Genomic DNA, 15,484 nt, shown 5'->3' with positions numbered 1-15,484 from the left:
CTTGTCATTGAAAGGACAGGCTACCTACTATACATGTACATGGACAAAGTTGAAAGGAGCTTGGGGTCAGATGCCAAAGGATTATTCGTGCCCCTAAGCTGTATCTGTACATGCACCGAACAGGTGGTTACTCTCAATGTTCGTTAAACGTCCATCCTATTGATATAACTCGAGAGTTGGAAAGCGAGAAGGAAGTTGCAGTATGATGGATATTTTCATTAGTTTTGGCATTGAAACGGTGATTTTCGACCGTGCAGATCTTCATCGAAATAGATTTGGAACGTTTCAGGAGACTTTATTTTTAGTAGGGATAGATAATTAGATTGTTCAGTCGGAAAAATGGAACGACATGTGTGGGGGAGCTAACGTCAGCGCTTCATCGCGTCTTGGGAATACGAGCAACCAAACTTTTATCTTTTCCATGATTTCATGCCCGTCCACATATGTTGTTGGTTTCACTCATCCCTGTTCATTCAATCATTCCTCGGAGATTGTTTCTGGCAGCACGTATAGTGGGGAATCAACTGTTTCTCTTTACAACCACCGTCAATGGCCTCTACTCACAGGATCAGATGGATACGATTGAAATGTTTATTCGAATGGGGCTCGCAAAAAATTTCTCACAAAATTCTTATTTACGCAGTTCTTCCGCTTTCAAGCTAGCAAAGCACATTTTAGCCAAACCCTCATTCTTAGTCTCCTCAGTTTAGATTTTCTTATCCTTATTCATCAGCTTTTGCTTCAGTCAATCCTTAACCACGCTCTTATACGGGTTGACCCAGGAAATCCCTTTTGGACTTTCAGCCGATTCCCCCATTGCGAATTCGGGCCCGGTGGCACATTAGATCTTTGGTGACCCACTGTTTCCTTCTGGCTCTTCTTCACACGGTCCAGTGAATCCCACGAGAGACCCGTCGACGTACGAGCTCATATCTATCCCGGACGTGGTCCGACTCGAGTAACAACCATTCGGTCTAGCGCACATCCGCCTAGCCCCCAACCCTTTCTCTCGCCCTCTTCCCACGGACGAAATGTCCGCTAGCCCATCTGTGCCGTTCGGTTAAGCCGACTGGATCAATGTTAACGCTCGAGTCGTTATCGCGATGACGGAGCAGCGGTTCTGTGACCCGTTCCTTGCTCGTGAACGGTCACCGCGAAACTGTACACTTTTTCTTCGTACTCCGACCAAAGCACACGACAAAAAAATATGTCACTGCGAAATCATTCCCGAAAAGTTTATCAGCTGTATTCCGGGAACCCGCTAACCCGTTCTTACTTGCCCCTACGATTATTGGTTTTTCATTAAATATGACACTTTTATATTTTTGCCTCAATATTTATAGTTATTTACCGATAATAGTCTCGTTATTTGTAAGAAATTTAGATTTAGACATATATTTGATAGTGGTATATGTCAAATCGTGTCTATCTTCACGGTGCGTGGCATGATTTTAACAAAACTATCCCGTGACCGCAGACAAAATACCGGCTAACATTTCGCTTAACTCATCATTGTAAATGATATCTTAATTACGAGATATAATTATTTGTGTCTTATAATCAATCAAAGGTTAGATTTTTATTTGCGTTTCATAATTGATTGGAGGTTAACTTTTTTCAAAACTTTCTGTCCCGACCGTACGATTTCATCGTGAGGTTCATCATCATCATCATGGTTTGTCATATGCGTGGAAATAGACTTTCATTTCTCTTACCCTTCAGGCTTCACCCCCCTCGACTAGGGCTCCGTCCATAGAAATATCAGAAACATCGATTTACTTTTATGAATTACTCGCATCGAGAACCATCACGGTGCGATTCTCGCACTTGTTAATTGCACGTAGCATTTCTGCTGGACTAAATAAAACGTTTTTCGATACTGAGAATTGTGACAGATGAATACTTCTTCTTGGAATCCATCGAAATAGGTGAACTGCATGCACTCTAATCGCTGATTTTGTGTGATTTTCGATTTGACCCGTTGATTTTTGAACTTAAAGTTTAAAACAAATGACGTTATAAAAATATGAAGAGCAGATCTGATGCTTTAATTTCGTATTAAGATTTTTGCTACGAGAATAAAACACAACTGGTAGATGGAAAATCGCAAGTCTTCTGAGACCACTCACAGAAGTATATTTTCATTTAAATCCCATAAATTAATGAGCAAAGATCGTATCAATAAACAAATGATATGATTTCCATCCCAGCAAAACAATACGAATATCCATAGTCGAATGGGCTTGTATTTGCGTTAACTCCCCTCTGAAGAGAATTGAAGAAGAAATCGCGTTAATATAGAGAAGCTTGCGATTTATAAGAGGAAGGTGCGGGTTTGGGCTGTGAAGAAAAAAGGAGGGAGATAGGGGTAGGAACAAGCGTAATACGGTTGAGCCCTCATTAGGGAGTTAAAAAATAATGAGATGTCTTACAACGCGATGAAAAGTTGGCGCGGGATCGTCGAGCACCGAATAATGCCACGCACGCAGCGCATGCACCCGAAGGATGGGGAGACGCAACGTGGTTGTTAAGAACGAGGAGAAATGCATAGAATTCACGGATGAAATTTTCGAAGGTGGTTTAACTGCGCGAAGGATGAATAGAAATAGTCGGTTGAGTAAAAGTGAACGCGTCGCGGCGAGACGCGGCGTGAGATATTGCGCGAAAGTATGGACGAGAAAACAATGGTGTATGCATTCTGTAGATGACGTGAAAGAGGTCCTGTAGAGGGTGTTGAGTTGGTTTGAGCAGGGAGAGTAAGCTTCCCGAGGGTATGACGAGGCGTAAGCCCAAAGGTATTGTAGCGCGGTGGGAAACACACTCTGTGACTTTCTCGTTATACTACTCGGTGAAAAGTTTTTCTCTCAATCTCCTGTTGCTCAAATCCCATGATTCTCTTCCTCCTCTTTCAGTCTTATCCGTCACTTTTCGCTCTGTGAACGCGAGACTGCGAATGAGAGGGTTGTACACGGGAGACAGAAAGGTGCGGAGTTAACAAGCTTAGTTTAAATTCTCGTTACGTGAAACGTTGATCGTCGTTTCACAGGGTTGCCGCGCACGCCCGGCATATCTGGCAGCCGAATTTCACCCTCATCATCATCCACCGTAGTCGACCTGGCTCGCGGATTCACACAAGCTCGTGCTCACTCAACGAAGATATAGAAACCGGTCGCACCACCAACGAGAACCGAACCGGCACGGGCAGGTTAGCTCAAGAGTACGCGTCGCACATGCGCTTTGACGCTACCGATCAAAAGGGCTTAACCAACAATATTTTAGGTGTTAATTCGAATAGCTAGTGACATCTTGTGTGCCCGGTAGTCGATATGCGCCGAGGGGGCTGCTTCCGTATACGTGCGCGCATGCACACATATTTCGGCTGAAAAGCATATCATGTCGTTAAGGTATCTCGGTGGAGTTGCAAGCTGCTTTTAATGAAAATGAGTTGAGAAACGTTGAGTGTGCGCTCAACATGGATGCTGTGTATAGTGTGCACGCTCTGCATCCCTGCAGTATACGCCGAGGCTTAAATCCTCTACCCGTTTCGCATATGATAAATATAAACATACATGCTTTACATAATGTTAATGCGTTGTGCCTATGTGCATTCGAAATATTTTGAGAAGATAATTTATGAAGTTAGAGCGGTTATTGCTTCGGGGAGTAGTCGTTGCGATTATCGAATTCCTCTTCTCCACGTTCTATCCTTCAACGCGGGCATCTTTGTCGCTTGAAGCATCAAAGGGTCACACTTGCATGGGCAGAAAATGGGCAACGTAATATCGTAGGAATGAATCCCTTGGCAGTTAAGCTGCACACATTTCCTCGAGCGAAACTGGCTGACAACTTTTTATCCGGAGACACTGTAACGTCGTGAATATCGGTGGGAACATTTTACAAAGGGAATTATCATGGGACCGGTAGGGAAAATGGAATGTGAAGGAAAAAGTGGGCACAGATTAAACGGTGAAGAAAGACACGATGGATATGAAACGCGAGCGCTAAGGGCGTGCGAGAGCAAACCAAATCCTTGGGGAAACGTGCACTCGCTCATTTAATAATTATTGCTCTTCTTTTTCTTCAATTACATAATTGCGCACATTCTCGTGAACACTTGTATATGCAAGTTCGTGTGTATGCTACTGCAAAGGAGATATAAACACGCATAAAAAATTGTTATCTGTAAAACTATAAAATTCCCGGTGGTAGGTTTGAATCGGTCTATATTTGGGGGTTAAGCGGTCGCTCGGTTGGCCCACGAGGCCCCAGGGAGTAATTTTACTTCTATAATTCACTTTTGCCCTTTCCTATAACCATTTCACCCCCTCCCCACATACACTACTCTTTCTAGCCACTCCCAGATCGTTTGCGAAACTCGACAGTTATATCACCAGAACTTTTCGTGAGGTATAATAGCTGTGGTCGTAGCCTCGGGTCACAATTTCTTTTTCCCTCTCGCCCTGCTGCTCGCTTCTTCTCTACTTCTTTTTGTTTCCTGTCGCTGAAATTTCCAGCTGGAAATGACGGCTTTCTCAGCACTACTCATATTATTCGAATGAAAATAAAAAGTAATCAGAAAGTTGAGGAAATAAAAACGTCGATATATAAATATACAATCCAACAAATACCAGTTAACAACGATAAGGAAATACACGTTGAACTTGAGCATATGAGAAAAGCGTGTCCGTAATCGCTAATTGGTCCTGGCTCCCTCAGAAGTCCTGTATCCCCTCCGAAAAAATGTGACTCACTCCCAACAGATAAAAATTTGAGGAAAATATCCGGAGTATAATAATGGTATGAAAAGGCTCAGCGATCATGAGACAATGAATACAATGCACGACAGGAAACGTCAAAAAGATGTAACCCCTTTGGAAGAAGTTGAGGTGAAGTACGAATCAAGTTAGGAATGGATATGAAAGCAGGCTCTACTCCATGCTGGAAGGAATATCTTCAAAGATGAGACCCCGAAGAACGAGCTCTGTGGAATATGTCGTAGCGCTCGAAATTGTACTCAAATAGGAGAAACGCCAGAATGGTGGGGTTTACACGACGTTATAGGAGCATCCGAATGTGGGGGATATTCTCGTGACTCACAAAGGGTTAACGTTAACTCGATTGTTCCAACCTAGCCGTTGCTCTTGCCGCTAGAACCGATGCAGCGCGCTAGTTGAATTCACTTTTCTTCGCAAAGTTTACTGTATAGAGAAGATTAGATATAGTTTACGTGTGTGTGTGTGTGTGTGTGTGTGTGTTGGTGCGGCTTCAACGAGATAGATAGAGAAAGCCCAAATTCTTGCCGTTTGCAAGAGGGATGAACTGGCTTGGTTGGTTGACTGCATGCCCCCTTGAACCCTCGCCCACTCGGAGCTTCAGACAATCCAAGGTAGAGCTTGCCAAATCCTGAACAAGCTATACATACTTATACGTATACTATACCGACAAATCCGCGCAGTGTCGAACTTTGCCTGGATGGAGAATCCTTGCGTGGACTTCCATCCATGTGCGGATCAGCAGAAGTTGCTGCCACGAGCCTCGAAGAACTCAATCATCCACTTGTACACCAACTAAATGCATATCGATCTATGTGCCTCGGCGAAAGAGACTTTGTTGTGTAACTTTGAGTACGCTTCGACAAACACTCGAATGATGCAGACAAGAAATGGACGCTTCAGCAACTTTCAATTTTATCAGTCTAATTATAACTCGACAAATCTCTTGAACTCACTTCTATAGGCTGGCATAAGCTGAAATATCGACGGGTCCGGAAGACAGGCAGTGAGTGGTATTTCAATATCTATTTTTCAAGACAAACATAATTGTTGATGTGACAAGTGAGAAATAGAAACGATAAAACTGAATAGAGTGCCTCATGGAATTGAGTATCGTCGGGTTCCTCGTGCCATTTTCGACAGGGAGAATCTTCAGAAAGTACACACATCATTTATGTAAAAGATTACAATGGTATCCGGGTCCGCGTGGGCTTGTTCAAATTCATACGTCGTTCCAGTAATTCTTCTAGTTCCCCGACAATGACTTGCTCGAGAGGCAGGTTTCATGCATTCCCGTTATTCACTGAAGCTAAATATGCCATTGGAGAATAAATAAAATTTGTGAAACGTGCATGAAAACGTACAGCGAACAATGTATATCGCAGTTCTAATCAATAAGAAAAAGCAAATAATTTCGTAATAGAAGGTAGAGCTACGTCTATTCTTTATGAGCTTAAAAATATATATATATGCGTATGCTTAAGGGAAGATATCGCGAAGCCGGTCACGTAGAGTGCTAGGCTGTGTGATATATACGAGTACATATAAGTTTCTATGTATTTCTATGGTGCGGCAATGTGCAAGTGGGTGTGTAGCCTGCTTGCGACCAACACCACAACCCCTTTTGGATTTATTCGTATACTTGGCGATTCGTACGTGATGCTAGCGGGACGTTGGTATAACGCGGCGTGGACCAGAGCATCACGTTGCTGCGTATGTATTATGTATCCTGCGTTAAGAGTTACGGGTCACGTAGTGAAGAGGAAAGCGCAGCAATGAAGGCAGAAGAGGGCGAGAGTGAGAGAAAGAAGTGAAGCCGGAGAAACGGCGAGTCGGAGAGAGCAAGAGAAACGAGTGACGAAGACAGACAGAGGGAGAGAGAGAGAGAGAGAGAGAATGAGGGAAAAGGTACGGAGACGTCGAGGCGTTCCAATTTCCATATCATAATTAATTTCCCATTTACTAGAGTTTCTCTGGTGCGAGTCCTCGCTCCTCCTCCGTCCCCTATATTCAAACTTCTGATGCTCCCCATGCAGTGTTATTAATTATACAGCTGCATGACCCCACCAACGGGCCATTCATATAATACATGTATAATTTGAAGTGAAGAAGATGGAAGATTGCGCGAAAGCGTTGGCTCCCCCTGCGTGAGCTTTTATTACGAGAAACTCGAAAAAAACATCGAGTCGTCCTTTGCATTCCTCCGGCGGACGATGATGAAGTTGCGCGGAAATTCGTGCTTTGTTTCGCACTCCGAAATTGGAACGAATAAAAAGCACAAGTAACGGGGTAGCTGTTCGCATCCGAGCGTCCATGGGAGCATTGATTCGTCTGGGATATGGAGGATCGCGCCAAAAAAGAGCTCGTACATTTGCTTTTTTTTCCCCACTATAATGGCATGACTGTTATTTCTTTTTGGAAAACAACATCGTTTGTTTTGCTAAAGTCCGTTGAATAAAACCGGTCTCTGCTCGGTGAAAAGCTTTCCTGACTATCCGTATTGTGAACTTGTCAAATTGAAACTTTTTCATCTAACGATACGACCGTAGCGAATGTGAGTGTTGTGATACTCGCAACGAATCATCAATCTTTCGAGCAAATTGATAAAAAGCTAAATTGATAGAAAATAGAATCTATCACACAAGAGCAAAAGCCATCGCTTTTCATCTGAATCTCTAATCATAAAATGTACTTTGTTGACCTTTGATGCGCTCCATCCAATTAATAATTTTCCTTCCTGTTCAGATATATCTATCTTGCACACTCGATTGCCTAGCTCGATCAGAAACTAATCGAATCTTCAAACTTTGAGTATAATTACTCAGGGGAATTTTACCGTTGTGCTGCGTTCTGTAGCGTGTCAAGTGTATGAATGTTGTGAAGCCAGCGGACCAATTAATCGACTCGATGCTCGCAAATTAACAGCACAACTCCCTTTCCCTTCATACATACAGACAACAGAGGCAGAATAGCGATTCCTCATTTCAAAGGATGAGACGAGAGAGATATCAATCAATCGTGATTAATGTAGGGTGAATCTTCTGCAGAGATGAGACATCGTGGTTCAAATGATAGATACGAAGAGAGAGAGAGAGAGAGAGAGAGATCATGTCACAACACAGAATAGTGTACATTTGAACAGCTTTGGTAAATGATTCACGCGATGATGTAAAACATTTATGCGAATAGATGTGCAACGGTGGAATGAAAGGGCCTGAATAAACGTCTCAGTCAAAAATAAGTTAAGTAGTGTCGCCGAGGACAAAAAAATTTTCCAAAATGTTGATTCAGTGCTTAACAGAAAGCGATCGTTCTATTTTTAAGGTAATCGGTTAATTCGTGTCTTGTTTGGGTTCGCAGGAAAGGATAGGCCACTTAAAGAGCTCTTGTCACGAGAGGAAAACAGCGTTCAACTTTCATCCGAGTCCGAGGTTGGCCGCTAAGCGTGCTTATTTTGTGTACCGTACAGCGTGCGAGAGGAGCGACAATATGGAATAACGAATAATTAAGTTTCGACGTAAAAGCTCTCCGGTGTGCACATCGGATGGATAGACAAAAACTCAAAGAGCTTTCACTCTGACGAAGAGGAAACTAAAAAGAGCGAGGGAGTAAAAAGAGATAAATGGAAAAACGGAACGAGGATTCTGGAAACTCCTGACAGGAAGGCTCGAGAACGAGAGCAGCGTTACTAATTAAATTCCAGTGTAACTAGCACTTTACTTTCATGTATATTTTTCATCGACTTTCCTGGGCGATGGAAAATTGGTCGAACGATTGTGGGAGACCTCGGGTGAGTCAACTCGCTTCTATCGAATCATACACCATCGTCAGCTACCTAAAACCTAAATATCCTCGCGGACCTTTTGTTTGACCAGACTATACCCTCCCGGCTTCTCTATGGGGATCACTATACCCGAATAAGCCTGTAAAACGAGAACGATCCAGCTAACAGAAGGTTCAGAAGGATGGATGGACCCAGCATCCCTACCTGTGTCCTTTCGCTCCCCCTCTCCTCTCGACCCTCTCTATCTGTCAAACGTGGACTTGGACATTCCGTTGACCCTGTTTCACCGTTGAATAACAAATATCGCGTGACCCCGCCTCTTCCGAAAGAGCTTTTGGTCCATCGAATAATGAGTTTGAAAATGAAATAGAACTCGTTACACCAGCAGGATGCTCTGCTCTGTTTGAATTAACAATACTGTTTATGTGTCGCACGTGTTATGTTTCATACATAATTAAATGACTCGACACTTGATTGGAGTCAAAGAGTCAAACTAATTAATGTTATTCGACGATGTTAGCTACGTCAATAGATTTTTTGATGGCCAGTAATTGCCATTCGGTTCACCGGCAATCCCATCTCGAAATGCATTTTTTTCAGGATTCCTTGACGCACGAACACTTGAATATCGTGATGCTGTTTTTCCATTACCGCCAACTTCTCCGTTTTGCTTTAACGTGTACCGCTCGTTAATAAATTTCCACGTACGTCAATATACGTTCATATTTAATTTTTTAATTGCATATTTTGAAAACAAAATTTTGATTTATTATCGTTTTCGAACGGATTTGGGGCGACGGAACAACGACAATGGCAGCACCACCGGAGCTTTAAGACAATTACAAATGAGACAGTTGAAGCAGATTTGATTTTAGTCAAGACGAAGTTAAATCATGGCTTTTTCGTTATCGGTTATTATTCTACCCACAACGAACCACTCGCTCATTGTTTGAGTCAGTTTGACTGCATGTTTAATGATTTCCAAAGGTCTCGATTATAAAATTCTGTCGCATGCCGGAAAATGTAATTTGCTACAAATTTTATGAATGTTTGTGAGGCTGCGTTATTGCCAGAAAATTATTCAACGTTCGTCGACTGCGAGCATACGATCATTTATCTACAACGACTGATTGGATTTTGCCTAAAATTTCGTTGTTTCGTGAGAAAAAGATTTTTAGAATCGAATGAAATTGCACTTGCCATAATATATTTAGGAAATGAATGAATCACAGCAGCTGAGTCATCGTGTGAAAATGTCGATTCGATCAATTTTCAATAAAAAATGTTTTAACCCTAATCACTCACTTGGGGTCTAAACGACCCCATTTGTTTTGTGTAGTTCTAACGTTTTCCAGCAAGCGACACTGTAGAATATTGTGCAACACTATGCAACGCAATGTCGTATGATGCCCGTGCCATTTCCCTGTTGTTGGAACGCATTGTGTAACACAGTGTTGCTCTGTGACGCTTGCTGAAAAATGTTCCTAAAGAAGTGTGAGTGATTAGGGTTAAATTAAACCCGTTGTAACCGTCAAGTTCGAGTATGAGAGCGTCAGGACTAGCGCAAACTTTCTCTTTTGATACTTGACTTTGAGTGGCCACCGCATCCTTTGGTATTTTTTTCTGAAGATCGAATTTTTGATCATAATACCATTAGGGATTGGATACCGTAACAGTGTTGCAGAAAGAGGGAAACACCATTGGCGTGAAGTTGTTTACGTTAACGAAGTTTTCTTTCCTGTAGGGGTCCATGAATCAATTTCCATTGTCTGACTTATCCGTGTTTATTTTCCTCCTTAACTCGGCAATCTCTATCGAATAAATGTCTCATTGATCTACTAAATATTATATCAAACGATTATCAAATCAGGGATGACTTACTGGAGTTGTCCAGATCGTTGTCGAACGAGTCATCGTCCAGGTGTCTTTTGGCAGCAGTTGAAGTGGCGCTCGGTGAGGATGACGATGACTTAACTCTAGCATCTGCACTCGCGAGAGTCGAAATCTCGAGGCACGTGAAAAACACAATTATCCACAACATAATGAGGGTGATCAACTTGGCGTTGTCTTGTTTTTAATTCGCAGCACTTTTTAACTCGAACTTGTCTTTATTTATTGATGTTTATTTTGGCGCATCATTCGTCCTTCATATTGTACCGATGTATGCTCTGATCTAACGTCGTCGAATGATTCGACGCGATAATGATCGTCGTCGTCGTCGTCGCCGTTGTGATTCTCGTCGTGTCGTTTCCGAAGGGAATAAAGTATGCTGACGTGACGTGGCATCGATTGATTAACTCACTTGTACCAATATCTAAAATTTGCACCCAACAACCCATGGTACAGAGAGAATATTAATGGTCTCATTAATAATGCATCAACGAGTGCATGATTTTCGAAACTTTACATTATAGAAAATGTGTCTGTGTAAGAGCTCGTTCTCATGAATATTTCATTATTTTGTATCTATTCATTTAGCGATCCCCTCTATCAGTGGCATGTTAAAAACGTAATTAGGGAATCCCGTCCGATATAAATTTGTTATTGAGCGATCATGTGGTTACAAGGTCGCAATTAATGCGGGGCTTTCCCAAAGTAAGTAGCGAAAGACCGTTGATTTAAAGGCCTCAAAAAATGCTTTAAATCTTCGTGTAATTCATTGAACGAAGAGAGTAATGAGGCGCAGTTTACAATGTGATTGGAGAGGAGAGAGTCGATCGAATTGAGGGGGAGCTTTGAAGCAAGGAGGTCTTAGTCCCGGAGGTACCGGTTGATCGTAGTAAAATTAATAGTAACGCCATTGGGAAGCTGCCGAATTGAATTATCGCGAATTAGGCGTCACCGGGTCTGACGGAGTCGCCTGTGGCAATCCGTATTACCGCACTGCCAGCTGTCGTCGAACCTTGCTATCCCACCGTCTATTTATCGCTCTCTTTCTCTTTTCTTATCCCATTTTGCTTCTCTCTCTCTCTCTCTCTCTCTCTCTCTCTCTCTCTCTCTCTCAGTCAATCGAATTTTACGACCTCTCTCCTGCTTCCCTCTATCACATTAATTAACACTCTCTAAGCGTGTTCTTCACGATCGTCGAAAACACATTCAGACAGGCACAACTCGAAAAAAATCGTTGCCGACGAGTGGCTCAAAAATACAAATTTTATAACTGTTATCTCGAGTACGTTATAAAAGGCTAATTATAAATAAATTACAGAAAACTCAGCACAAAGACATCGAAAGTGATTATGAGCTTCGCGCCATCGTAATTACTCATTTGTTGAAGAAGCAAAGATCGATCGGAGTTGCGTGTTCCAGAAGATAAGCTTTGATTAAAAAGTGTTCACAATAACGAAAGTAATAATGAAAAACTGCTGAGAAAACGTAAAGTTTTCAAAGTTTCAAAAAAAATGTCGTCCGCTGGTAGAGTAAATGTAAACGGAATGCTGCTGGAGAAAAAGATGGTGACGACGAAGGAAGAGGATCGCGAAAGTAGAATCTTTTGTGTCAAAGCATCCGAAGGGAAGAAGTGCATTTCGCGATGGCGGGCTTCGCGGCGGGTTGCGGCTGCGGGTAAAATTCGAGAAGCGAAGGTAAACTCTTGAGCCATAATTACGAGAGGACACCAGGAAGATGGGCTCGGTTGACGGAGGTAAAACGATGCATAGCCACGTCGCTGGTTCGTAGGGTGGGTCCGCTCTCGATGTGGCGACGAAAACTTTTTGGGACAAAAGCCTCCGGACGACGGCTTCCTTTAAATTTCCCAGCTTTTAATTTCCACCTTCGATCCAATCTTTCTCCGCCATTCTTCTTGCCCGGTCTGCCATTATTCCTGCGCAACCTCGGGACCAGGGTGATTAATAATTGTGGATCCTATCGGCCCTGACGAATTCAAACATCGTTAGTCCCAGAAGTATTAAAAAACTCGACTTCCCTGACAGACTACTTTGCCTCTCCAGTTGCTCAGATTCCTTGTAGAACTTTTATCCAGCGGAGTTGAAGAAAGAGTATTATTAAGGTACCCCTTAAGAAAGCTTCATTGAGAAATCGTTTGACAAATAGTCCGCAGTAAAGAGCTCTTGAAAAAGGTAAATAGGATAGAACCTTTTTATATCATTTAATTTAATTAAGCACGGAACCACTTTATGTTTCTCGTTATGCTTCAATCGACGCAAATCACAGAAATACCTTTCATTGGATTTTATGAATGGTGCTTCTTATATATTCATAAAACCTCCGTCTTCGAGTACGACCGTGCGTTTAAGAAATAATTTCAAACTCTCAGCAGAAGTTTGAGTGAAAAAATCGTTTCTTTCGCAATTATAGACCTTTTTGAACTACGCCACGTTTTTATGTGTATCGCCCATTCAGATTTCATTGCCTTGGGAATAGATTGAAAATTTTTTTAACTGACTGCAGAATGCGAAAGACTAATCGTAAAATACCCAACGACAAATTTTGCCAACATTTTAATTTCACGTCAGTCAGTCATTTTTTATTTCGAATGAAAATTCTGTAAATATTAGGATGTGTTTGAGACCAATCCTGCTTGAATGGGTCAAACCTCCGAAGCGATACGATTTGAGTGAAGCGGCTTTAGAGTTTATTTAATCGGTGGTCTGAATCTATGAGGGATAACCGAGATCGCGAGATCGATATTATTGGAAAGGTTCGTTGTATCTTCGTAGAATTTTTCAGCCCCTCCAGTAACGAGTTCCATTACGTCGCTTTATTCCACTTTTTCTTGACAGTTTCTAAGTAGTTTTTGTTCGATCCGTGATCACTGTCTCCTCCGTCCTGTCGATGTCCCTCGGGAAAAATGGAAGAGAAGTCGGGCAGATAGGTATGTAACGAGGAAAATGGGGGAGGAAGGGTACAAAAAAACACGGAAGAAAACAAAAGGAAAAAGGAGGAGCCGATCGCGTCGGCTGGAGACAAAAATACGAGGCGACGCTTCATATTTTCTCTGTCGCATTCTTACTCCTTCAAACTCTACGAGGAGGTCAACCACGCGTCCTCCAACACTCTTGCCCTCGCCCTCCTCCTTTTCTTTCACCACTTTCCTCTTTTCTTTCATACAGCGATGGAGAGGTGAGCTTCGGAGAGTTGTGTCTGATGAAGCAAACGCTGCTCCTCGACACTAATAGACACGACCTTTGAACAGTGAACTTTACTTTGCTCTTTCTCTCTCCTTCGTTTCTACGATCCATTGTCCTCCATTATTTCTCACCCCTGCTCCCTCGTGGCTCTTCCGTTAACGGTCGCTCCTCGCTCATAAAAACATCGAAATATTGATAATTATTCCTTCATCAGGCTGCTTATGCTCGGCAAACCATTTCGAGCGATCGATGCATTGAAATTGCAGTAATACTGATTTTTTTTTTCATCAGATTTCTACATCAACAGCCATTAATAATTGCGGAAACTCGCAAGCGATCTTTCAATGGTCGTTTTAATTTTTTCATGCCAGTCCCGACGTCCCTTTTCAATTTTAAAAAAAAATCCTGCTTCCAAGATGTTTTCTTTTCTTTGAAATTGATGAGGTACGATATACGTAGCTCATTAATTGAAATTCCACTAAGGATGCTGCGATAAATCTTAATGATTCGAACCACGAGAATATTTGTCGAAAATAAAATATCGTGATGCAACGTTCGAACTCATTATGTTGGAGGAAATGAAACTGCTGCTTTCGTAGGTTAATGTCTTGCTTGTAAATCCGGGAATAATTATTCAGTGGTTTATCAAGGGAATGAGTCATGGAGCTTGATAGTTCTGGACACGTGTCCGGAGTAGCTCGTCGCTCCTGCCCTTATCGGGGCGTGTCACGTTCTCGGCGAGACAGAGAGTTTCGAAAAGCCGATATGTAGGGTTGTATATGTATGTGTATATATATATATATATCGTTAGTACCCCGTTTGTCCTATGAAACGACTACGCAGAGGTATTGCTTTAACCCAGTTTACGAAAGACATTTGTTGAGGTCGAGAGAACACGAAGGAGCAGCTCTTGAGAAGACGCAGCCTGCTCAAAGATCGTTTCAAGTTCGAAATTGCCGAATTATCGGTTTTGAGTTGTTGTGAATGTAAAACAAGAAAGCGTAAGGACGCAGTACGGAGGAGTAAAAGAAACAGAGAAAGATTTTAGGTGGTGATGAAATTTTCAAATTGTTCAATTTCAAATTTCATTAGTATCTTCATTGTCGTAAAGGACGAATTATTCCTTCGCTTATTGTCGTATGCATGATAAAAGTATTCCCGGAAACGAAAAACCCTCGTCAGTTTCAATTACGATTGAGAATTTTAATTACGATATTTCCGATAACAACGTTCATTCAAACCTGGAATATTTGCAATTTGAAAAAATCGACGTTCCCCGGTTTTCACATGCGTGAACACTGTGATCAATTAGTGAAATCCATACGATCGTTAAAAATAATTCCCCGGTGAGTCATGGCGAGCTATACTTGTGACAGCTAGTCAATCGCGCGTCAATCATTTTATTCGCATTGAAAAGTGCCACCCTTTTTATTTCAAGTTGCTCGGATTTGACAGCGAGTTATCAAGAATGCTCAAAGTAAAAAGCCACGTTCGTGCATTATGTTTTGCCGAAATCGAGAAGCGTGAAGAGCCATGTGACAACTGCAGCCATTGGCTTTTTATTTTTTTGCTCCAGTCGATAATTCAATCTATTTTTATTCGAGAAAAACGTTCACGATAATCATCGATGAAGGCTTTCCTGGGGAAAACAATCATTCGAACATGAATATTCGTTCGCTCGATACGATTTCGAGTCAGTATAATCGCATGTCGAAAACGTGGTGAATACGTTTTCCAAAATATTTGTTTTCCTATTTTACGAATGAAATATTTCGAAAATTAATATTAATGTATTTTCGTTTCTCAGAGTGAAATAGCATGCTCGAGATGCTCGTTTC

At 42.0% G+C, this 15,484-nt stretch overlaps 1 protein-coding gene across 1 annotated transcript in view; it reads right to left on the bottom strand.

Moving 5' to 3' along the window:
* Window positions 1-15,484, bottom strand: part of LOC122409167 (hemicentin-2-like) — a 144,615-nt gene that overhangs the window by 126,138 nt on the left and 2,993 nt on the right. The window contains exon 2 of the mRNA XM_043416507.1: window positions 10,438-10,870. Coding sequence (XP_043272442.1) covers window positions 10,438-10,597 — 160 coding nt within the window. The 5' untranslated portion in view covers window positions 10,598-10,870. The remainder of the gene's footprint in view (window positions 1-10,437; window positions 10,871-15,484) is intronic.

This window comes from Venturia canescens, chromosome 4 (assembly GCF_019457755.1).
Source record: "Venturia canescens isolate UGA chromosome 4, ASM1945775v1, whole genome shotgun sequence".
Taxonomy (NCBI): Eukaryota; Metazoa; Arthropoda; class Insecta; order Hymenoptera; family Ichneumonidae; genus Venturia; species Venturia canescens.
This window is presented reverse-complemented; position numbering and strand designations above follow the sequence as displayed.